Genomic DNA, 25472 nt, shown 5'->3' with positions numbered 1-25472 from the left:
TATTTTTTCTTCAAAGTCTTCCCTATAAAGATATGTATTTTTACAAGTTTTATGTATTTATTTAGAGAGAGAGGAAGGGAGGGAAAGAGAGAGGGAGAGAAACCTTGATGTGAGAGAGACAAATTGGTTGGTTGCCTCTCACAGGGACCCCTGTCCAAGGACTGAACCTGCAAGCCAGGAATGTTGAACCTGTGACCTTTCACTTTGCAGGATGATGCCCAACAACTTGAGCCACACTAGTCAGGGCTCTGTAAGGATATTAAGGAAGGAACTGACACACTCAGTTTGACTTTTCAATCTACAGCTCTGTGGACGTGTGGAGTGCATTGGGGTGAGAGGCAGGTGCATGAACCAAGAGCTGTTAGTGGTGGTCTGTTTAGAGGTCCTGCACCTCACCCTCACCAGGGCACCTGGAACTCAGAGTCCCCAGTTGCCTGAAGTCCCACTTCCCCCTAATCTCTTCTTCCATAAGGGAGACCTCAGCTGCGGCACAGGCTGGAGGAGCTAGAGACTTAATCAACCAGTGGTATTCAGAAAAAAAAGCCTATATGGGAAGTAAATATTATGACTCTTATTTATATGTATCTCATTTTAAAAAATTTTATTCTTCTGGCTATGTTATAATGTCATTAGTGTGTGAGTACAACAGAACATGTATGTAATTTATAAGTGAATGTTCATTATTGGGGGTACATGCACATGCCTTTTTACCAGTGGGATACATGATTAATGGGTTTGAAGACCACTGCTAAGAGGGAGGCTGGTCTTATGCGGGGCTGGGGTCTAGAGGAGTTGGTTAGTCATGCCCAATGTTTCCTTCCCTGACTGGCCACTTTAATTCTTCAGTGACTATCCCTCTTGACCCAGATCACTTTTGGGAAGACACCCTCAGGCATTCCTGTTGTGAGCAAGACTGCTGGCTAGAGTCAGACCTGCATTCACTTCTGGCTCAGGAAGCGCTTGGACTTCTGCCCAGGACAGATCATTCGTTTCTCTGAGGGCCCCTCTTGGTTTATAAAACAAGGATTATCCTCCTGTATAGGGTGCTTCAGTGGAAGGGCCTCTTGCAGGTCATTTCAGACTGAACTCCTTCCTGACAGTGTCCAAAGCCAGGACTCCAGGGGGCTACCACTATCCCCTCGTTTAGGCCTTGGGGCTCCAATAATAAATTGAATTCCAGGAAGATTTTGGCTTAGCTAACTTGGTTATAAACGTTTTGTTTGAATGGTGCCCCTGAGTTAAAAACATGACATGTAGCTTTGATAATAATGTAAAATGTCCTTAACATTTGGGACCCCTGCTCCTGAAAGGTAGTAGTCTTTGTTTTTTGATGAAGTACCCATACTTTGTAGCCTTTGTTTATAAGTGTTACTTTGTAGTTTGAATTTTTTAAAAAGTCAGTTTTTATAGTTTTTTCAATAACTTTGAAATATCTTTACAAAAGAAAGCATCTGGTCTCTACAGTGTTTATTTTTATAATCTGTTACATGTTACTTAAAATGAATTTTTAACTTTCCAGTTTGAAATAATTTTAGACAGAGAAAAGTTGCAAAAATAGTTCTAAAAAGTATCTGTATACTCTTTGTCTGGCTTCCCCTGTGTTAACATTTTACATGAACATAGTACAGTTCTCAAAAGTAAAAAATGAATATGCATAAATACCATTAATCTTCAACCGTCATTTGAATTTTTCCATTTCTTTTAATAATGCCCCTTTTCTTATCCAGGATATAATTCAGGATCACACATTGTACTTATCGTGTCTCTTTGGTTCCCTCCAATCTGGGACAGTGTCTGAGTCTTCATGTTGTACACAGGGGTCCAGCACAAGTAATGCTTTTTTATTACAAAATCATAAGCATGTGATTCTGTAACATACCAATATCACACTCAAGCCTACCATATGACATTTTAGCTTAAATGTTACCTTATTACACTCATATTACCCCACTAGCCACACTCAAGCAGGCCTTACTTCTGATGGCCCCTGTATTTGAAAGTGTATGTATCTGAGTTTGTAGAAATCCTTTGAACGTAATTTTGTTTTCTTTCACAGTCCATGTTGCCCCCCACTATGACCTGGCTTCTGCAGCTGAGTCAAAGCCTGTCATGTGCCTGGCACATAATAGTTGCTTAGTCAATGTTAGCTGTTGTTTGAGATAGGAGAGGTATGATCATTGCTATGTCACCAGTAATCTTTACATATAGGGAAAAGTTCATCATTGGTCTCCTTACATGGTGTCTAAGGCAAATGTTTTCAGTTCACTGAAATGCAGATTTCTAAATGCAGGTGTGAGATAGGAAATGCCAGGAGTATCTGTTTTCAGTCTCCAGATGACTGGTACAGTAACAGGGTCTTGCCTGGTATTCTCTATTACAGATCACTGGTGCTCATATGGATGAATGTCAAGCCTGAAAAAAAATACAGATCTCACTGTTTAGGTTTGTGCACAATAAACCACATGGCCCCTCAGGGGTGTCCAACCTGTGGCCCACAGGCTTCATGTAGCCCAGGATGACTGTGAATGCAGCCCAACACAAAACCGTAAATTTACTTAAAACATTATGGGATCTTTTTTTGTGTGTGTGATTATGTGTTGCAATGTATTTAATGTGTGGCCCAAGACAACTCTTCTTCCAGTGTGGCTCAGAGATGCCAAAAGGTTTGATTCTCCTGGAGCCAGACTGCTTAAGAATGGGCTTTCTTAAAACTCTTGGGGTGCTCTTGAAACATCAAAGGCTGTGGAAGGATATGTAAAAAGGTGGCAATTGGTGTTTACAAACTATGGCAAAGAATTCCTTCCTTTCTGGGCTAAATATTGGGCATAAATATATAGTGTGGTAGGTGGATGGATGAGAGGAAGGAAGGTTGCTTTATTCCAGAGTTTTTTGTAAAAGTGAAATAATTACCTGGAGTCTGGAGCTGCACCTAACTTTTTAATTAACTTAAGAATCCCACTGTGTATGTGTGCACACACATGCATGTATGTGCATGTGCTTATGAGGCAGATAGCCACACACAAATACACATGGAAAGATAGAGATCAAGAGGACTGGGTTTGCCCAGGACTGAGGGGTTCTCTGGGATATAGACTTTACTAAAATCAGGTAAGCCCAGGCAAGGACCTATCCTGAGAATGACCTCCTTGGCACAGAAAGTGATGTGGGTTGGTGAGACCTAAAAGATTCTCAGTGAGAAGTTTTCTAGTAATTGTCTTTTGCCGTTTACATATGTCCCTTTTAAAAGAAATCCTTATTTAAATCATGATTACTAACACTTTATTATTGTTTTATTAACTCAGTTTCTACATTTTGCTGGAGAATTTTGAAATACTTCCCTTATATCCTCTCATTTGTAATTTTAGATTATAGAATGTTGCCAAGAGAGGGTAGAGTTTCTGAATAGCCCACATCCAGCGTATCCTATTGTTACTGTCTTAAACATTTCCATACACACTTGTGAAAATTAGAAACTGACATTCATATTGCACCATTAACTAAATTCCAACTTTATTTGGAGTTCACCAGTTTTTCCATTGATGTCCTCTTTTTGTTTCAGAATCCAGTCCAGGACACCACATTGGATTTCCTTATTTGCATGACAGTTTCTCAGTTAACAGAAGAGAAAATAATTTTTCATGACCTTGGTAGTCATGAGGAGTACTGGCTAGGAATCTCGTAGAATGCCCCCAAATATGGGTTTGTCTCCTGTGTGTTGTGATTAGACTGGGGTTATGGAGTTTTAGGAAAAGTGTGCAGAGTGAAGTTTCCTTATTGTCTCATCTTCTCAGGTGGTATCTGACATCCATGTGACTTCTCTGGGGAGGGAAACTTTGATCACCTGGTCAATGTGGTTTTGGCCAGGTCTCTCCAAGCAGAGACCTTTCCCCTTTTTCCATTTTTCTGCTCTATTGTTGGAAGTGAATCCCTAAGCACAGACCTCCTGGAAGGAGTTCGGGGAAGATTAAGCTCCACCTCCTGGAGATGGAAATATATATGTGTATTATTTGTAGGGTTGCAGGACACTCAGATGACTTTGATTTTCAGAAAAGCAATGATTAGTTTTAGTGAAGTATGTCCCTTGAGATAGCAAAACTTCATATTTAACCGGGCATCCTGTAATTTTTTAAATCTGGCAATCCTAATTATTTGGAATTCTTCTATAAGAAAAATTGGTCTTTTCCCCCTTACTCTTGATTTTTAGTTTGATTCTACCATGTTCTTATTATAGTTTTCTTCCCTCTTTCTGTCATCCTTTAGCAGAGTTTGATATACTTTAGTGATTATACTTTTGTCTATTTAATTTTCTTTTAAAACAACATGGAAAATAGTTTGCCTCAGAAAGTGATTTGTGTGTGTGTTTAACAAAGGATTTTTTTCATTGCATGAGCCAAAAACTACATTCATTTCCACCCCTATAAATGAAACCCAGAGTTGAAGGCAACAAGAGATTTGTGCTGAATTTCCAAGTGTGGATTGTGTAGGAGGCAGGGAAGAAGGTCACTGCTTTAAGCAGCCCCAGGTGGCTAAAGCTGCAATAAACACATGGATTCTGCCTGAACTTGGCAATGTGAGGCACTTGTGATTGCTTCAACTCCCCAACTTCTAGCAGGTGTGAGAGAATGCTTATTAAGTGGATATGGAAATGAATGAGGGCTTGGATAGTGGGGGTGCTGGAGAGATCCTGTAATTATCCTTTTGAAAGAAAAACAGACCTCTTGTTTCTGTGAAGTGTACCTAGCCCATCAGTTTGTGTTGTGTTTTGTTAAAGCAGCAATTCTGCAGCAAGATTACCTTGGGTGTCTTGTCAGCAGCTGGTATCCATCAAATCAAAGCCTGTTTCTCATCAGCAGCAGGTGTTCCAGTAAGTGACAAGAGACTGCAGAGTTTAAACAGGGCTTAGCTCCTCCTGGACAAGAGACCTCTGCTGTCCCAGGGGCCTTCGTGAGCCTTATTCAATCTGAAGAATTGCAGAAAGTTTTGGATCTTGGTGAACTGAATGTGGCTATGCCTTTCTGACAGTTGCCTTCTAATCAGTTCTGTTGAAAGGATGATATTTGAGAGGGTATGTGTCATTTGAAGGTGAGATCCTGCTTGGCACATGATAGTTGTTTTATTGAATGTTTGTCAATTGAATGAGAACATCCATTCTTCATCCTGCTACTTGTTCAGGTAATCCTCAGCGGTTATGACATGGATCTATCTATCTTACCTAAACTGAACCCTATTTTCCTCAATAACAATGCCAGCCAGTTGTCATTGTTACCTAAATCAATTTTCTTGAACTATGGGTCTGACTTCTGTCAGGTCTCCACAGAAAGCTTCCAGCACTCCCAGGGCTCTGGTTCCCTTTGATCTGAGTGCCCTTTCTTCCCCACTTGGTTGGGGCTGCTTGTGCCTCTGCTTCTGGAAACGTCTTTCGTTGCTGCTTAGTCTCTGGCACCTGGCACAGTTTTGGACCTCAAGCTGGAATTCTTTGTGTATCCCAAATAAGAAAGGCTTACAGGTACAAAGATGTTCAGGGCAACTCATCAAAATGCCTGCACATGTGTGTAGTTAATAAATTTAGTCTGAGGCTGCCAATTCTTTTTTCATAGGAAAACAAAATGCATTGCTGTTAATGTAGCTACCTTGGAGGTTTTGTAAACCTCCAAGGTTTTGTTGGAGGCCTGACGCGTGCACCAGCCCGCAGTGCCCGTGGTATCATGGATGAGATATGAGACAAATTCACACGGACTTCTGAGTCCTGTGGAGGAAAAGGGATGGCACAGCTGCTCCCTCAAGGCGGGGGTGCCTCAGAGTGGCCTGGCCACCCTCTCAGGGGGAGAGCATGCTGATCCTTGCACACACAGGCTTTTATTGGGTTTAATTTGCACAGGAATAGAGGTACAGCCCATTAACATTCTCAGGCAGTAAGGATCAAACAGTAGATAGCATACAAAGAACTACTAGGGCTTCTTCTGAGTCAGGGTCTATCAGCTAAAAGGCTACAAAACTTTGGGAAACAAACTCATTTCCTGCTTGAGCGTTTATCATTTAACTAAGAGCATTCTTAGCAAGGCAGGCTTCACAGGATTTTACATATCCTTTCTCAGGCCTGATCACCTGGGAGCCCACCGTTTCCAGCATAGGGCTGTACCACCCTCAGTCACTGTTTCAGGCTTAAGTCAGGCAGAGGAGGCAGATAGCCAAGGAATTTTCAGAGACTTCTCATGGACTCAGGGGAGTCAGGCTTTGTCAGAGCCAAGGGGTGAGGGTTCATCACCCCTTTTCTCCACAGTTCCCCAAGTCCTTCCCTGGGGCCTCCATGTGATCATGACTGTCTTAGGTGGTTCTCCTCTTGGGGAATCTTACCCGTCATTGGCTAACTGATCAAGCATTGGGGGCCAGGTATGGATGAAGTAAAAGGAGCAGAAGCTGTGCTCCTGCCAGGGAGATAAGCTTTGTCTCCTTAGTGGTTTATGGTCCAAAGGTCGCTCACTCAGCCTTAGCCATGGAGGATTTATAGCTCCTGAAACCAGGCAGGGCAGTTCCCAACAGAAGCCTGTGTTTGGTTCTTGTATCTTGTTGAACAGAACAACATATGTTTGTCCATGTGTTTACATTTTTAAGTTGCCAGATGTCTATAGTACAAGTTTTATTATCTATTTTTGAATTTATGTTTTGAAACTTAAAAACATTTTAGAATATTGCTATAGAAGTGAGTGTTGAATACTACCTGATTGTAGGATATGTTTTGCCAAGCTGTTTTAAGTTTTGAATTTTCTTGAATTTCTGTTTGTGGGATACTAGTGTGTTAAATACACAGATGGTAAACAGTGAGGTCAGTTCTTAACAGCTCTAAAAAAAAAGCAGGCAGTTATATTTTTGGTGAGGATTTTGGAGTGAAAGCAAAAGCCCCAAAGAATAACAGCTGAATTCTGCATTTAAGGTGAGGAAGCCAGGGCCAGGCACTGGGACAGTAGCTCCATTTGTAGTTTCCCATTGTCAGGAAAAGTCAGCTTGACCCACACCTCTTGGGAAAACCCAATTCTGACTGTGGCCCAGCAGAGAGCGCATGGCAGCTACCACTCTGATTGTCAGTGGTCAGTGACATAAGAATTGAACCCTCTAGTAATTATTGTGAAATGTGACTCTCTGTGTTGGTGTCCTTCTGTGTCTGGAGACACAATGGAATTGTGGAGTGAAGTGAGCTACAGAGTTCTCATTTTTACACAGAACACAATCTTTTCTGAACTGGCTGGTGTGGCCCAATAGGTTGGAGTGTTATTCTATAGCTGAAAGGTGGGTTTTATCTCTGGTCTGGGTACATGCATTCCCCGGTCCAGGAGTATATAGGAGGCAACCAGTTGATGTTTCTTTCTCTCCCTTCCTCTCTCTCTAAAAAAGCAATGAAAAAAATTTCATTGGGTGAGGATAAACAAACCAACCAACCAGCATTAGTGGCCAACATTGATGGAGCACTTGCTGTGCTGGTCCTGCTGTCAGTACTTTATAGTCTTATCTCACTCACTCCTCATGTCAGCCTTTTCATGTTAGGTTCAGATGACCCAGAATTTCCATTTCTTGTGTCATTGCTGAGGTCAAGAACTTCTCAATGAGGAATTGTTTTAATTACCCTGATGGGGCTGTATGCTAAGGGTTTCTGTGCTGTGTCTTACATATCAGCTTTTGCTTAATATTTCTCAAATACTAATCATAGCAGTTCCCTCCCAAAATCTTCACTGGCTTCATTTCCCTTAGGGTGAAGATCAAACTTCAACTCAGCACAGGTCTCTTTCTCAGGACTGTCTCCTCTACTTCCCTATATAAATCATCTGTGAAAGCACACACTTGTTTTCTTGTCCGCAAGAGTATGCTCAAACTCTTTTCTCCCACATGGCTACAAATCAGTGTACCTCTTTCCTGCTCTTCCCTTTCCAGAAGAGTGTGTCCCCCACTTTCACATTTGAGCAGCAGGCATGGCTTGTATGTGAACTGCCATGTGTAATTTGTTAGCATTCTCATTGTCTTGACATGTAGTGAAGTCATTTACATTTGACTTCTCTAGAACTGATTCCTGTTGTGCAATTAAATTGCAAACTCTTTAAGGATGAACCGGAAATTGAAAATCCCCCCACAGCACCAAACCCAGTGCACAGAGTAGGCAGTGGACAAATATTTGCTTTTGAGTAGAGTTCTAAAGAAAGTCATTACTCAAGATAAAGAAGCTTTGTAGTCCTGCATGAGAACATAGTATTCCTGTTTTGCCGATCTTGTTCTTCGCCTTCCAATCTTGTTCATGAGAGGTTTGCTCAGAGCCAAGCAAGTGGAACAAAGAAGCCAGTGGAAGGAAACTTCCTAAGGTTTCTGTATAATAGTACTGTGACAACACTGGCATCATCACCATTACCTATTAATACAAAAATGTAAGTTTGGAATTCTGGTGGCATGCATAATTAACTATTTTGTATCATTTCTTGTCATGTATATGATGTGGACCTACTCCACAGATGTTCCGGTAGCTGTTGTTGATAGACTTATGGAAATGGGAACTGAGAGTGGCTTCGCCAGTCCCTGGTCATCATTCTTCAACAATCTCCCCTGTGTAAATGCGCTTGAATCTTCAAAATGTCTGGGTCTCCTCTGCTTACTAGAACGAAGCAAGGTGGGAAGCAGAGGCTGCCCCTCACAAGACATTCTTAGATCCAGGGGCTCCTACCTCATTATCTAGAATGTATTTTATTCTGAGACCTTGGTCTCATTACAATTGAAATTTTGTTCCTTACTTTAGCTGTTTATTTAATTGAAAACATTTCAGTGAAAAAAATGTTTAAAACACTGAAATTGTAAAGAATCCGGGGTCATGCAGAGGTTTTAATTGATTCCTGTGATGAATGAATGAATACAACTCCCCCGTGCAGGGCCTTCTTTTCATGATCTCTCAAGGCCTTTATCCCATCTCCATCAGCACTGAACAGCTTAATGTTTTTGGCCAACTGCACTGTGAGTCATGCTACTTTTGAAGTTTTGACTCTGTATAACCAAGAGGCTGAAGCCAGAGTAAGCAGGATAACTTATTTCTGTGCTATTTTATTGCATGAAGCATTAAAAACAGCACCAACATGGTCATCTGTTTTACTTTTTATAGGCTCTGTCATCACTTTAATTGATTGTTGTTAGAACAGATGTTTTAAAAGGAGTATTTTGGCATGAATGTATTTGTTGACTTAATTTCTGATGACTTGAAGTACATTTATATCTACATGTTTTTTAAAAAAGAACAGTGGGCCATGGGAGCAGAGCAACCTACGAACCCTTTCCAGACCTGGTCTAGTCCTGGTCCTGGGGAGGGATAATGAGATAGCTGGGGTTAGCTGTACTGGGTGAAGAGGTTGAAGGAAAAGAACCATAAACTTGCAAAGCTAGGGGAAGCATGCAAAAATCTTCCCATTTACAGTTAGCAGATGTTTAATAGTAATCCAAATGTCAAACCACCCTGAAAGATGGCTTTTAAAAATGCAAAAGCCAAGTTACCACTGTTTTTTTTATTTTTTATTCTATTATTTATTTATTTTTATTTTAATTGTTGTTCAAGTACAGTTTTCTGCCTTTTACCCTCATCTGAGCCGACCCCCTAGCCCTCTCCACCTCCCACCCTTTACCACCTCCCCTTGTTTTTGTCCATGTGTCCTTTATACTTGTTCCTGCAAACCCTTCCCCTTTTCCTGTGAAATTCCCCCCCTCACCCCTCTGGTCACTGTCAGCCTATGCTCAATTTCAGTGTGTTTGGTTATATTTTGCTTGTTTGTTTTGTTGGTTGATTAGGTTCCTGTTAAAGGTGAGATCATATGGTATGTGTCTTTCACTGCTTGGCTTATTTCTCTTAGCATAATGCTCTCCACTTCCATACATGCTAACCCAAAGGGTAGGGGCTCCTTCTTTCTTTCTGCTGCATAGTATTCCACTGTGTAAATGTACCATAGTTTTTTTGATCCACTCATTTACTGATGGGCACCTAGGTTGCTTCTAGCACTTGGCTATTGTAAATTGTGCTATTATGAACATTGGGGTAAGGTAACTAAAATTAAAAAGAAAATTGTTAACTTGTTTAGACAGAGCTTATGAATCAATTAAGTCAGTAGGGAACTGACTTCAGACTTGGACATGAGCATGGTTCATATGCCCTATCCAGTGATTTAGTAATCCAGTGATTATTTTTGGTTCTTTGGCAGTGATAGAAAAGCTTATCAATACTAACTATCAAAAAAAGTTTTGTTTCCATCTTTGGGCCAAAATATACTTCCTGAATTGCTACTTCATAATAATTTTTGTAAAATATTATAACAGCATTTTGAAAAATTTTAGTTTTAGAAAATAGTCTCTAAAGATGAAAGTATTATTTTAAGTCTTCTTTATTCTTTTATACTATTTAAATCATCTACTCTGCCTTTTAAAAATTTTGAATAGGTGGGGTAACTCCATTGGTTAAACCTGAAGCAGACACCAAATAAGTAAATATAATATCATCAGTGGGAATGGTCATAATGAATCTCTTAATGTAGCAATTTTCCTACTGGTTAATTAATACATTATCTGGTTTGGGGCTGTACTATTACAATTGTATGGAAAACATGTTATAGTAAGCCAGACAGATGCTGCTGAACTCATAATTATACTTCCCAGGTGTGTTGTTATCTGTGTTAATTAATAGCCAAGCTGTTTAATCTCTCTAGTATATTCAAGTCCTAAATGGTTTTCTTGGATTGTGTGAGTTTTATTTTCATGTGATATCTTAAACCATTGGAGATCAGTTGACCAAGCTTTTTTCCCCTTAAGCGTTTTTTACTCACTTAAGCACCTTATACTTAGTAAAATGGTAAGCCTTTTCTGGTGTGAAAAATTCTACAAATCAAAGCACATGGTACAGTAGAACATATCTATGGATCATATTTTCTTTTGTGATCATTATTTTTACATTATTGGGGGGAGGTGGAAGGGACTCAATTCTTAAGAGGTTTCTACTCTTATATAAAGAGAAAGATCTAGAATGATGAAAATTATTCTTGCCAAGTTTATGATTCTTGACCTTTGTAGAGTAATCTCTATATATCAGCTAATCAGCAAAATGAAAGTGCAGTTTCTTTGAAATACCATCACTCATCACCTTCAAAACAGCTTTAACTCTTTAAAGCCGATGTCACATAAAAATGACAGTAAAAGCCTCACTTTTACAGGATAGTTGAAATGGCATTTCTAGTTTATTCCTGGGGAAATTCACACAGAAGTCTTCCTACTAGTGATTATTGAATTAGTTTAATAGAGTGGGACTAGAGTATTTTTCAGCAAAGTGTACTGCTAAACCACTCTGGCAACGTTTATCTAATTATGTTTTCTTTGTTAAAAAATGAGGTGGAGGAATCAAGCAAAAGGAGAAAGGACTCATGAACATGGATAGCAGTGTGATGGTGCCAGGGGGTAGGAGGAGGTATAAGGGGGTTAAGTGGTAATGGGAAAAATACAATAAAAATTTTTTTAAATGTATCTAAAATGAAACCCCGCATTGAGATATCCTGCTGTTTAGAATTCATAATTAAATTTTTTATTATATTCTATTCTGATACCAGCCACTTCAGAATCACTTTTTCAAAAATATTGGTAATAAAGGGAGAAGATGCTTGATTCCTTAAATGACCAAATTAAAATTCTCAGGTTTACAGTTTTTCTTGTATTTGTGTTGTTAAATTTAAGTTTTTTTCCCATGTAGATTTATGTTAGAGGTGCTTGTCTCCTACTTTGGTAACATTTTTCCAGTTAACTACCTTGATTTCTTGATATAAATATGTACAGAAACTGTTGCAATTGAAATATTCTGAGCAATAATAATTTTATTGACTTGGATGCCTGAGTTGCCTTGATTTTATTTGCAGTGTTTTAAATAACTGACAACCCTGAGATCATTACCATAAGTTCATGGTTAAAAAGGGAAGGGAGAGGGTGAGGAATGGAGAAAATGCGGTCTAAATTACAGACTGTTTGTAGCAGTTATGAAAGAGAGCAGTTAACCAAAAACACTTAAAATATGGTCATAATATTGAGAGTTAAAAATAATTCTACTTAGAGAGGACCTTAGGAACAAATACCAAATGTCCAAATAAGCATAACGTTCATCAGTGGAACTGTTTTGCTGCATATACAATTTCAGGTGTTACTTTATGGAAGGATATTTGTTCTGTGAGTTTGCCTACAATTTGGGGCAACATAGCAATCTTGTGACCTCCCAGTTTGCTTCAGAGTGCTCTCAGTTAACAAGGTCAGATGCTATCTCCTCTGAGGGAGTTGGGGCTCCTCCTTGGCTGCCCCAATTAGATCATTTATCCAGAAGTTATCTGGCCTCCAAGGTGTCACTGAAGGAGACATAGACCTGACTGGTAGGAATGTGTCCCCACCTCTGCTCCCAGTGGAGCTCCTGGCACAGCAGCATGTGTCCTGTGCAGATAACTTATGGCCATTGCCTATAGCTATGCTGGTGAAGACCTCCAGCCCCAATCCCTGCAGAGTGAATTCTGTGTGGGTCACATGGGTTGTACTTTAAATCAGACCATCTGTTTTAGTTATCTAGTGCTGTGTAGCAAATTGCCTGCAAATTTAGTGGCTCAACACAACAGTAAATATTTTTCACACAGTTTCTGTGGGCCAGGAATTTGGTCTGTTTAGCTGAGTGGTTGTGGCCAGGGGTTTTCCGTGAGGTTTCAGTCACGATGTTACCAGGATAGTCAGGAGGGCCTTCTTCCCATGTGGCCCTTTAGGAGGCTGGCAAGCTGGTGCTGGCTGTTGACAGGTGGTCTTGGTTTCTTGACACAGGAAGTTGCACAGGTCTGCTCGAAAGTCCTCACATCATGACAGCTACTTTCCCCCAGTGACCTAGCCTCTGAAATCATATGCTGTCATTTCTGCAGTATCCTGTTTGTTACACAGGTCAGCCCTATTCATTGTAACTGCACAAGGTAACAGACACCAGGAGTCAGGACTCACTGGGGTTTGCCACACCGTCTCAAACATACCTTCCAATTGGTAAAATCCATCTTACAATCTCATCATTAGCTTAAAGATGAACAAGCTGCTTACTGAGTAGGGGTACTTACATAATGAATCATATTTTGTGAAGCTTGCAGAGGTGGCTGCTTATATATAATAAAGAAAAGCTTCATTCTTGCAAAGTGCATGGTGGAAGCATTTTATTCAAACATTTTTTAAATTAGTGATAACACTTAATCTTGTTTCTACAAAGAAGAAAATAAAATCACCTTTAATTCTACCCTCCGTGGTACCAAAATGCTTTGGTACCATGCTTTCAATGTAGTGCTTTTTCTCCCTGTGCCTGTGTGAAGCAGATACACCCCTTTATATCTATGTATGTAGTTATAAAATGGGACCATACTATACTATTTTATAACCTTATTTTTTCACTTACAGTATCATGGACATTTTTTTGCATGTTATCAAATAATCTTTTTCAACCCCAGTTTAATGTAAGCCTATTCTTCTGCCATAAGTATTATAGTTTATTTAGCTTCTCACTGCTATTGGACATTTAAGTTACATCCTAGCTTTTCCTCTTAGAAGCAGTGCTATGGTGACAGTGTGTATTAAATCTTGCTCTGTAGCCTGGGTTGATTGTTGACATCAATTCCCAGACCTGAACTGCTGGGGAAAAGAACACAGGTACATTCAGGGTTTTGATTATTTTTGTCAAGAGCCCCCTCTCCGTGTCTTTAGAGTTAACCTTGTCAGCATTTGCAGGTTATCTTTACCAAGCATTGGACTCAGTGCATCAATGTGAGTCTTTGCCAATGTGATAGATTAAGAAATAGAAAAAGATAGAATTTGTTTATTCAGAGTGTGCCTCCATTAATAAAAAGTCCGTTAATCCCTAACTGCCCACAGAAATTGCATGGAGGTAGTGGGAGGAGGTTGGGAGTAGCCTGGCCACATGGAATGAACTGCAACAACTCAAGCAGAAACCTGAGCAACCTTTCCTGCAAGAAGCTATTTTCTTCAACTGCATTATTGCCAGTAAATTGGAAAATTGACTGTTTTATGGTTCATCCCTCACTTGTCTCTGTGCTCCTCAAATGTGAAGGTTCTGCCAAGCCACAGAACAGGCAAGAGCCAAGAGTAGAAGCACTGGGGTACTTGTCCTCAGTGTGATCAGTTTATCCTCAGAGCAATGAAGGAGGCCATGTCCTTTGCTGACTGCCATGAGTTATTAGGATGGCATTTTGATCATATCTGTTCTCAACTTTTGTGCTAGTTAACTTAGGGCTCAGTGATTGACAGACCTTGAAACCCAACCTAGTGGCTGATGCCTGTGTACAGGACAGCTACTTGTTGGCCCTTTGAATAATTCTGTTTCAGGCCCTAGAAGGGCAGGAATGGGAAGGAGAAGAGAACTACCATTTACTTAACTTCTAGCTCCTACTTGTCAGGCATTGCTCTTGTTTTTATTCTTACTGACTAGCTCTCCTCTCTCCAAAAAAGAAAAAGAGACAGACATTTTGTAGGTATTATTTTATTCAGGTGACAAAGTAGTCACAGTGACAAATAATGTACAACTTAAAATTTTTTCTTACATGTGAACTTTATGAGCAAGTAAATATTTTTTTTATTTGCTGTTTTTGTTTTCTCTGCCTCAATTCAAGGGCTTTGCAACCCTCAACAGCCTATGCACATTTAAATGGTTTGAGGTTTCAGTATGCTGTTTTTATAAACCTAAAGAAAACATGCAACTTTTTTCATTGCGGGGATAACATTTCACTTTTGTGTGTGTGTGTGTGAACTGAAACCTAACTTTGGAATCTGTCACTGAGGAATCCATATTGTCTCTGTGCAGTTTTGAATTACTTAGAGATCATTTTGATGAAAAGTTGTTCTTAACTCATTTTACTGTTTTGTTTTTCTTCTTGGAGCTGTTTTCTGTTATTTAAGAATACTGGACACAGGGGATGGGTGAGGGTGGTTGAAACAGGCTAACTCACCTCAAATATCTACCTAGTGCCCTGATGTCCCCTGTGGTGGAAATCTGCCCCCAGGGCATGCTTTTCAGAAGGCCCATCTTTCAGTGTTGATGCCTTAGATGTTTAGTAAGTACTGCTTAAAGAAGACATTTTTACTTTTCAAAGTGTTCAGAACGTTCCACAGATACTGTTTTGTTAAATTCTCTCCATGTCTGAAAGGAGACCTGCATTGATTTTACTGAGGGGAAGCACAGAGAACTAAAAGGCTGAGTCCCATGAGAACTCTCTTATTTTCCTCTATTTCCTTGTCTTTACCAAATTCTTATCCAAATACATCTACAAACCAAGGCATAATTCAGAAGCATCTTCTCTACCAAAATCTTAAGCAATAATTTGAGAAATAGAGTTACTTCTTTTTAAAAATTAAACTTCAACTTTCCTTACTGGACAAACAAGTGTGATCTTAAAATGTGCTTGTTGAAAGAGAAGGGTTTGCTTCTATAACATTACTTCCTTGAAGCTCTGGTCTCTTGTTGAACAAATGATAAATGCAGACTTTCCTGAGATTTTTGAGATGGTATGTGTAGAAATATGAAAGATAGGCTTGGAAGAGAATTTGAAACCAGAAGGCACTTAAAATGCTGGCAGGGCCAGGGCCAGATAGGACCTTGCAGGTGAGAAGGAAGTGAAACTGCCTGGGGGTGGGAGGGACTCTGATGCGGACAGCCTGGGGCTGAAGGGGATCCTGAAGGGGCCTGGAACAACCTTCCAGCAGGTGCATGAAGCCTAGGTCACCTTATGGGAAGAAACAGAGCTGATTTTAAGAGCAGTGGGCTGTAAATACCTCCACTGGCAATTCACATTTACTCTCTGGAAATTGTTATTTTTTTGGAACTTGCTTCTTTCTAGGTTATTCCACTGCTTACTGTCCTCCATATCTCACTGGTATCTCTTGAGTTCTGACACCAGCATTTTTTGCAAGCTCATTATAACATAAATGAATTTTTATTTTGAAACTTGATTATAGGTGAGGCCATATTGTGATTTTTTTTGGAAAGAAGAGATCTGAAAAGTGTATCAGAAATAACCTATGAGATTTTACCCAGGCTGGTGTGGCTCAGTGTGTTGGGTGTTATCCTGCAAACTGACCGCTGGTGCAATTCCTGGTCAGGGTACAGGGCTGGGTTGCAGGTCCATGATTGGGGGTGCATTACAGACAATCAGTGTTTCTCTTGCACATCAATGTTTCTCTTGCACTCTCCCTCCTATGCCATCTCTCTAAAAATAAATAAATACAACCTTTAAAAAAAGAAAAAACATTTAGTATTTAAAATGCATTTTATCTGAATGCTTGATGTTGAGTTAAAGTTGTCCAGGTGAACTGTTTACCTTCCAGGAAGATAACATTTATTTTTGTTCTCATATTCATATTCTGTCTCTACCTCACCATGCCTTCATCCTGCCCCTTGTCACCACTCCATCCCCTCTACCTGCAGCATGTCATCTCTCCCCTGTTCACCCCAGGTCCAATAGAGAATTAATTTTATTTCTTTTCAGTGTATTTTGGACTTAGAATCTTTAAACTCTCCCAAGCTCTGGGTTCTCCTTGCTGTCCTGTTTCTCAGCTTTGTAGGAGAGCTGTTTTCTCCACGTTAGGCCTTACCATTCCATCCACAGGATGTCTTGTGAGGAATGGGAGGAAAAACTGGTGAGACCCAAGGCTTTATGTTGTAAGTACCCTTTGAACACTAAAGAAATGTCAAATTTGCTATCAGAGTTAAATTCAAGATGAGTCACATCCTTCTGTAAGTCCCTGAGTGAGCCAGCGCCTTATCTCTAGTTTTCCTGAAACCATACTTTTTTTTTTAAAGATTTTATTTATTTTTCTTTAGAGGGAAAGGGAAGGAAAGAGGGAGAAAAATATCAATGTATGGTTGCCTCTGGTGTGTCCCCTGTCGGGAACTGGCCTGCAACCTAGGCATGTGCCCTGACTGGGAATCGAACCACGATCATTTGGTTCGCAGGCTCGCGCTCAATCCACTGAGCTACACCAGCCAGGGCTGAAACCATACTTTTTAGTGTGAAAGCATTTCTTGAATTACATTTACTTTGACTGCATCTGAAAAGACCTGTTGGCCTGACAACCGTTGCTATGGAGATGATACTTATGGTTTGTTCTGTGGGCAGTCACAAGAAAGCTTAGGGTGCTTCTTTATTCAGGGTGTGGAACAGGTTTTGTTATAAGGCACATGAAAGTGACTCATCCTTGTTCTCTCCTGGTTATAGTCTGGGTTCTTCATGACATATATTTCAAGTGTCATAGTCATTGTAATTTGTCAATACTGCTTTTAATATTCTTTTTTAAAATATATTTTATTGATTATGCCATTTCCCCCATTTTCCCCTCCTTTATTCCTCTCCGCCCTGTACCCTGCTTCCACAAGCATTCCCCCCACCCTTGGTTCATATCCATGCATCATACATACAAGTTCTTTGGCCTCTACATTTCTTATATTATTCTTAGCTTACCCCTGTCTATTTTGTACCTACCATTTATGCTTATTTCCTGTACTGTTTCCCCCATTCCTCGCTGCCCCTCCCTGTTGATAACCCTCCATGTGACCTCCATTTCTGTAATTCTGTTCTGCTTCTGGTTGTTTGCTTAGTTCATTTTTGTTTTTGTTTTTTTAGGTTCATTTGTTAATAGTTGTAAGTTTGTTGTCATTTTGCTGTTCCTATTTTTGATCTTCTTTTTCTTAGATAAGTCCCTTTAACAGTTCATATAATAAGGGCTTGGTGATGATGAACTCCTTTAACTTGACCTTATCTAGGAAGCACTTTATCTGCCCTTCCATTCTAAGTGATAGCTTTGCTGGATAGAGTAATCTGAGATGTCGGTCCTTGCTTTTCTTGAACTTTGAGTACTTCTTTCCAGCCCCTTCTTACCTGAAGGTTTCTTTTGAGAAATCAGCTGATAGTCTAATGGGCACTCCTTTGTAGGTAACTCTCTTGTTTCCTCTTGCTGCTTTTAAGATTCTCTCCTTATCTTTAATCTTGGGTAATGGAATTATGATGTGCCATGGGTGTGGGGGCAACTTTGCCCACAAAGTCCCTCCCACCCGCCCCGTCCACCATGGATGAAAGTGAAACTGCCAAGACATGATCTGCTTGGGGAGGAGAGGTGGCCAGTCTCTCAGAGGAGAAAAGCCAAGAGTCCCTTCCTCAATGGCTTTTATTGGGTTGTAATACACAGGAATACAGGCAGCAAGGATAAAACAGTGGATAACATTTCAAAGAAATCTGAGGGCTTAGTCTGAGTCAGTGTCTGTCAGGTAAGGGGGTTGCAGAAACTTTGGGAGACATACTCATTTCCTTATCATATGAGTTAAAGCATTCGTAGCAAAGCAGGCTTCACAGGACTTTTAAGAATTCTTTATTATGCCGAATCATCCTGGATCCCACTCTAGCCAGCAAGGGACTGCACTGCCTCCCCCATTATAGGTTTTCAGGCTTAAGTGGATTAGAGCCAGGAAGTGCTTCTCCCAGACAGAACTGGGGACTCAGGCTATGTCAGAATAGCTGGGGGGTGAGGGCCCATCACTTCCTCTTTGTTGCAGCCCCCTGAGTGCTTCCATGAAGGCCTCCCAAGTGATTGCATCTGGCTTAGGTTGCCCCCACTTTGAGGGGTCTTACCCATCTCTGACTAACTGACCAAGCTTTGGGGGCCAAGGATGAAGCAGAAGCAGCCAGAGAAAAGCTTTGTCTCCTTAGTGGCCTGCATTCTGGAGGTCGCTCACTCAACCTTAACTATGGGCGGGGGGAGGGCAGTTACAACTCGGGAAACCAGGCAGAACAGTTCCTGACACTTGGATCCCAGTTGTTTGGGGACTGTCTGAGCTTCCTGGACTTCCTGGAAGTCTTTTTCCTTTGCCAGATTTGGGGAAGTTCTCCTTCATTATGTTTTCAAATAAGTTTTCAACTTCTTGCTCTTCCTGGTCTCTTTCTGGTACCCCTATGTTTCAGATGTTGGAACATTTAAAATTATCCTGGAGGTTCCTAAGCTTCTCCTCATTTTTTTGAATTCTTGTTTCTTTATTCTATTCTGGTTGAATGTTTATTTTTTCCTTTTGGTCCAAACTGTTGATTTGAGTCCCAGTTTCCTTCTCATCACTGTTGATTCCCTGTATATTTTCTTTTATTTCACTTTTCCCAGCCTTCACTTTTTCCTTTATTTTGTGACCATACTCAGCCATTTCTGTGAGCATCCTAATTACCAGTGTTTTGAACTGTGCATTTAATAGGTTGTCTATTTCTTTGTTGCTTAGTTGTATTTTTTTCTGGAGGTTTGATCTGTTCTTCATTTGAGCCATTTTTTTTGTCTCAGCACACCTGTTACATAGTAAGGGGCAGATCCTTAGGTATTCATCAGGGCAGGGCAATCTATATCACTGTGTTGTGGCACTGTATGTGGGGGAGGGGCCCTAGAGGGAACAATGCCACTTGTTCATGTTTTAGCTGTTTTCAGTCAGTTCCGCTGCTTCCCAAAAGCAAATTGGGCCCTCTGGTCCTGATTACCAGGTGGGTGAGTTTGTGTACATTCTAGGACCCTGTGGGTCTTTCAAATGAACTCTACTGTGAGGCTAGGAGTTTCTCCTGCCTTCTGAACCCCCACATTGAGTGTTTCTTTTAAGTCTGAGGTTTTGAGGCTTTATTTCTCTGTGCTAGAGCCCTGGGTTGCACAATTTGTCCCGCTCCCCAGTTGTTCCTCCCAGTTTATCCACATGCAAATGTGGGACCATCTGTTTCACCAGCTGCCACCTCACCTGGTCCACCAGCCACTGCCTTACCACAAGTCCTCTTCATTCCTGCTGCCCATCTCCTCTCCTCCTATGGGTCTGGAAGAATAACTTTAACTCCTTGGTTGTTGGACTTCCATCCAGTTTGATTTTCTGGCAGTTCTGTTTTATTTGTTTTTGTTTTTTAATTTGTCGTTGTCCTTCTTTTGGTTGTGCAAGGAGGCACAGTGTGTCTACCTACTCCTCCATCTTTACTGGAAATTCTGCTTTTAATTTTCTAAGGAGTCTGGAACTTGAGGTACTTTCTTTTGAAGAAGAGATATTAAAATAATGATTTAAATAATTAAGTTCTGGTCTGATTTATATGTAACACTGACCTATCTGACAGGAGGAAAAAATTGATAAACCGCTATTGAGAACTGACCTAATCAACCTGGTTGTGACAACTCTTAGATTCTTTTTGGTAGGTCTCAGGCACCATTAGAAAGTTTGAGGTTGGTGAGGGTTAGCTATTGCCACTACAACCTTCCTGCCAGATATGATGGAACAAATATCAGACCTAATTCTGCTGTACAGCATTGATGAAAGAGACATGCATTAACAAGCAGGCCTACAGACTGTTGTGTTAACTTGCTGACAGCCCAGTGCTCAAGCAGATGCTGTCTTCTAGACTAAGAGGGTGTGTGGCTTGCCTGGCCTTACAAAAAACCCACTGTGATGAACACCAGAGAGTGCTTACTTTTTACAGCTGATTATTTGCCAACTTTGTGGGAAGACTGGTTAAAAACTATGACAAGCACAATAAACTGTTGATACACATTCAAAACAGAAGCCCATCTGTGGTGATTATAGGGATAAATAACCTACAGGAAGACTTTTATAGTGTAGAAAATTGTCCTTGTGATGTATAGATAACCTTACTAATTCAGGGAATGATTTACGATGACATTACAAAAGTTTAACTCATCATCTGTTCTGAACTGGATTTATTTTATACATGAACCACCTGAAGGATTGGCTCCCCACTCGATCAAGATCACCTTGTGAAAAACAGCTGAGTGGCTGCTTTGCTATCTCACCTTGGGTAGAGACACTGAGACCTTGGCCAGGAACTGACACTGAAGGAGTGGGTAGCCTGTATTCTAATTTAGACCACACTCCAGAGGCAGCAGCACCAGGGGCTTCATTATCCACACCTTGGCAGAAGGCCATGGTAAAAGACAATGAATGTCAGATGTGGATGATCCCCCATGCAGGATGGGAGTTTATTATCTATAAGTCAGACACCAGGTGGGCATCCTGAGCTGCCTGTCAATTTGGGACTTCTTATAAGAAATGAGATTTATTTATAGTCTGGTTTGTCTTCAACGTGTGGAATTATTTTAAGCATTACAGTGAAAATATTAAGTGAGGCCCTTCATACTTTTATGATAAGATATCATCTACTTTAGCCACATTAATTTGCCAGTATTGAACATACCATTCAGGTTTACCTCATTGGAAATTTTATGGGATCCATAGTGTCTGTTTTTGGAGGAAAGTGTTTGGAGGAGGACTATTTTAATGCTGTGTTCTTTAGCTGTGCAGAAGCTTTTTATTTTGATGAGATCCATTTGTTTATTCTTTCTTTTATGTCCCTTGCTCTAGGTGACATATCAGTAAATATGTTGCTGCATGACATATTTGAGATTTTCCCGCCAATGTTTGCCTCTAGGATTTTAATGGTGTCACGGCTTATATTTAAATTTTTACCCAGCTTGAATTTATTTTGGTGTATGGTGTAAGTTGGTGCTCGAGTTTCCTTTTTTTGCATGTAGCTGTCCAGTTCTCCCAACACCATTTTTAGAAGAGGCTATTTTTACTCTGTGTTGCTGCCCCCTTTGTCAAATATTAATTAACTGTAGAGACTTGGGTTTATTTCTGGGCTCCCTGTTTTGTTCCATTGCTCTATGTGTCTGATTTGATGCCAGTACCAGGCTGTTTTGATTACAGTGGCCTTGTAATACAGTTTGATATCAGGTATTGTGATCCCTCTTACTTTGTTCTTCTTTCTCAAAATTGCAACAGCTATTTGGGGTCCTTTATGGTTCCATATAAATTTTTGAAGTGTTTGTTCTATGTCTGTGAAATATGCCATTGGTACTTTAATAGGTATTGCATTGAATTTGTAAATTGCTTTGGTAGTATAGACATTTTGATGATGATAATTCTTCTGATCCTTGAACATGGTATATGTACCATTTGTTTGTATTGTCCTTGATTTCTTTCTTCAGTGTTATGTAGTTTTCTCCTGGGTTAGGTATATTCCTAGGTATTTTATTTTTGTTGTTGCCATATCAAATGGAATTTTTTCTTGATTTCTATTTCTGATGTTTCATTGCTGGTGTACAAAAATGCCTTTGATTTCTGGATATTGACTTTGTATCCCACTGTTTTGCCATATTCAATTATTAGGTCGATAGGATTTTCTATGTATACTATCATGTCATCTATAAACAATGACAGTTTTGCTTCCTCCTTTCCAATTTGGATGCCTTTTATTTCCTTTTCTTGTCTGTTAGCTGTGGCTAGGACTTCTAATACTATGTTGAATAGGAGTGGTGAAAGTGGACAACCTTGTCTTGTTCCTGATCTTAGTGGTAAGGTTTTTAGTTTTTGTCCATTGAGTATAGTGTTGGTAGTAGGTCTCTCATATATGGCCTTTGTTATGATGAGGAATGCTCCCTCTATTCCCATTTTGCAGAGGGTTTTTTTTTTTATCATAAGTGGTTGGCGTACCTTATGAGATGCTTTTTCCAAATCTACTGATATGATGATGTGATTTTATCTTTGCTTTTGTTCATGTGATGTATTATGTTTATTGATTTGCAACTGTTGTACCATCCTTGCATTCCTGCGAGGAATCCCACCTGGTCGTGGTATATGAACTTTTTAAAGTATTGGTTGATGTGGTTTGCCAATATTTTGTTGAGGATTTTAGCATCTATGTTCATCAGCCATATTGGCTTAATGTTTTCTTTCTTGGTTGTGTCTTTGGTTTTTGGATCAAGATGATGCTAGCTTCATAAAAAGAGTTTGGGAGTCTTCCCTGTCATTGGATTTTTTGGAATAGTCTGTGAAGGATAGAGGTTACTTCTTCCTTAAATACTTTGTAGAACTCTCCTGTGAAACTGTATATTCCAGAGATTTTGTGTGTTGGGAGTTTTTTGATTACTGCTTTGATTTTGTCAGCTGCTGTTTGTCTGTTCAGGCTTTCTGCTTCCTCTTCATTGAGTTTTGGGAGATTATATTTTTCTAGAAATTTGTCCATTTCACCTAGGTTTTCAAATTTCTTGGCATACAGTTATTCGTAATTTCTTTTTTAAAATATATATTTTATTGATCATTCTATTACAGTTGTCCCATTTCCCACCTTCATTCCCCTCCCCTCGACACCCTCTCCTATCCACTTCCCCCCCTTTAGTTCATACCCATGAGTCTTAAGTTCTTTAGCTTCTATATTTCCCATACTATTCTTGCCCTCCCTCTATTTTATATGTATTTACAGATTCTATTTTCTATTTCTATTTTCTATGTATTCTCTGTACTTTTTCTCCCTCTCTCCTCCTCCCACTCCACTGTTTCTATTCCTCCATGTGATCTCTATTTCTGTGGTTCTGTTCCTGTTCTAGTTCTTTGCTTAGTTTGTTTTCATTTTTATTTTTTTAGGTTCGGTTGTTAATAATTGTGAGTTTGCTATCATTTTACAGTACATATTTTTTATCTTCTTTTTCTTAGATAAGTCCCTTTAACATTTTATATAATAAGGGCTTGGTGATGATGAACTCCTTTAACTTGACCTTATCTGAGAAGCACTTTATCTGCCCTTCCATTCTAAATGAAAGCTCTGCTGGATAGAGCAATCTTGGATGTAGGTCTTTGGATTTCATGACTTGGAATACTTCTTTCCAGCCCCTTCTTGCCTGTAAGGTCTCTTTTGAGAAATCAGTTGGCAGTCTGATGGGAACTCCTTTGTAGGTGACTGTCCCCTTATCTCTTGCTGCTTCTAGGATTCTCTCCTTTATTTTAGTCTTGGCTAATGTAATTATGACGTGCCTTGGTGTGTTCCTTCTTGGGTCCACCTTCTTTGGGACCCAAGAAGGAACACACCTTCTTCTCTGAGCTTCCTGGATTTCCTGGAAGTCTATTTCCTTTGCCAGACTGGGGAATTTCTCCTTTATTATTTGTTCAAATAAGTTTTTCACTTGTCGCTCTTCCTCTTCCCCCGCTGGTACCCCTATAATTCGGGTGTTGGAATATTTAAAGATGTCCTGGAGGTTCCTAAGCCTCTCCTCATTTTTTTGAATTATTGTTTCTTCATTCTTTTTTGGTTGGTTGTTTCTTTTATTCTTCCTTCTGGTCCACTCCACTGATTTGAGTCCCAGTTTTCTTTCCATCACTGTTGGTTCCTTGTGCATTTTCCTTCATTTTACTTAGTGTAGCCTGCATTTGTTCATCTAATTTGCGACCCAAATCAACCAGTTCTGTGAGCATCCTCATCAGCAGTGCTTTGAACTGTGCATCTGATAGGTTGGCTATCTCTTTGTCGCTTAAAAGTATTGGTTCTGGGGCTTTGATTTATTCTTTTGTTTGAGCCATAATTTTTTTGTCTCAGTGGGCCTGTTACAGGTGAGTGGCAGAGCCTTAGGTGTTCACCAGGGTGGGGCAACCTAATCACTGGGTTGTGGCACTGTATGTGGGGGTCACAAAGGGAACAATGGTGCTTGCTCCACTCTTTCTCAGATTTCAGTCCCCTCTGCCACTTCCCACAAGTAAATTGGTCCCTTCTGGCACTGGTTCCCGGTGGGTGGGATTGTGTACTTTCTAGGACCCTGTGGGTCTCTCCAACAAACTCTTGTGAGGCTGGGAGTCTCTCCCAACAACTCAAGCCCCCAAAGTTTTTTCTTTTTTTCTTATTTTTTCCAATTTTTTTATTTAATTATTTTTCAAGTACAGTTTTCTATTATTCCCATCCCATCCCACCCCCGTGCTACCCCCTCCCTCCCATTTCCACCCTTCTCAGTTGTTGTCCATGTATCCTTTATATATATTCCTCTAAATCCCTCCCCTATTTCCCCTGAAATTCCCTCCCCTCTCCCCTCTGGTCACTGTCAGCCTGTTCTCTATTTCAGTGTCTTTGGTTATATTTTGCTTGCTTGTTTTGTTGTTTAGCTTCCTGTTAAAGGTGAGATCATATGGTATTTGTCCTTCTACACCTGGCTTATTTCACTCAGCATAATGCTTTCCAGTTCCATACATGCTGTTGCAAAAGGTAGGAGCTCCTTCTTTCTGCAGCATAAAGTTCCATTGTGTATATGAACCATAGTTTTTTGATCCATTCATTTACTGACAGGCACCTAGGTTGCTTCCAACTCTTGGCTATTGTAAATTGTGCTGCTATGAACATTGGGGTGCATAGGTTCTTTGGGATTAGTGTTTTAGGGTTCTTAGGATACAATCCTAGCAGTGGAATTGCTGGGTCAAAAGGCAAGTCCAAGTTTAGTTTTCTGAGAAAATTCCATACTGTTTTCCATAATGGTTATACCAGTCTGAAATCCCACCAACAGTGGACCAGAGTCCCCTTTTCCCCACACCCTCTCCAACATTTGTTGTTTATTGCTTTGTTTATGATAGCCATTCT

General features: G+C 40.1%; 1 protein-coding gene across 2 annotated transcripts in view; it reads left to right on the top strand.

Moving 5' to 3' along the window:
- The window catches only part of DTD1 (D-aminoacyl-tRNA deacylase 1), a 275745-nt gene that overhangs the window by 129355 nt on the left and 120918 nt on the right, over positions 1-25472 (top strand). Inside the window, exon 5 of one of the 2 annotated variants that reach the window (XM_037057032.1) lies at positions 2381-2442. The exons of the other annotated variant lie outside the window; for it this stretch is intronic. Coding sequence (XP_036912927.1) covers positions 2381-2416 — 36 coding nt within the window. The 3' untranslated portion in view covers positions 2417-2442. Of the gene's footprint in view, positions 1-2380; positions 2443-25472 lie in introns of those variants that run through there. 2 annotated transcript variants of the gene reach the window in all.

The sequence above is a fragment of the Sturnira hondurensis genome, unplaced genomic scaffold (assembly GCF_014824575.4).
Source record: "Sturnira hondurensis isolate 20B ecotype Veracruz unplaced genomic scaffold, ASM1482457v3 Scaffold0009244, whole genome shotgun sequence".
NCBI classification, from domain to species: domain Eukaryota; kingdom Metazoa; phylum Chordata; class Mammalia; order Chiroptera; family Phyllostomidae; genus Sturnira; species Sturnira hondurensis.
This window is presented reverse-complemented; position numbering and strand designations above follow the sequence as displayed.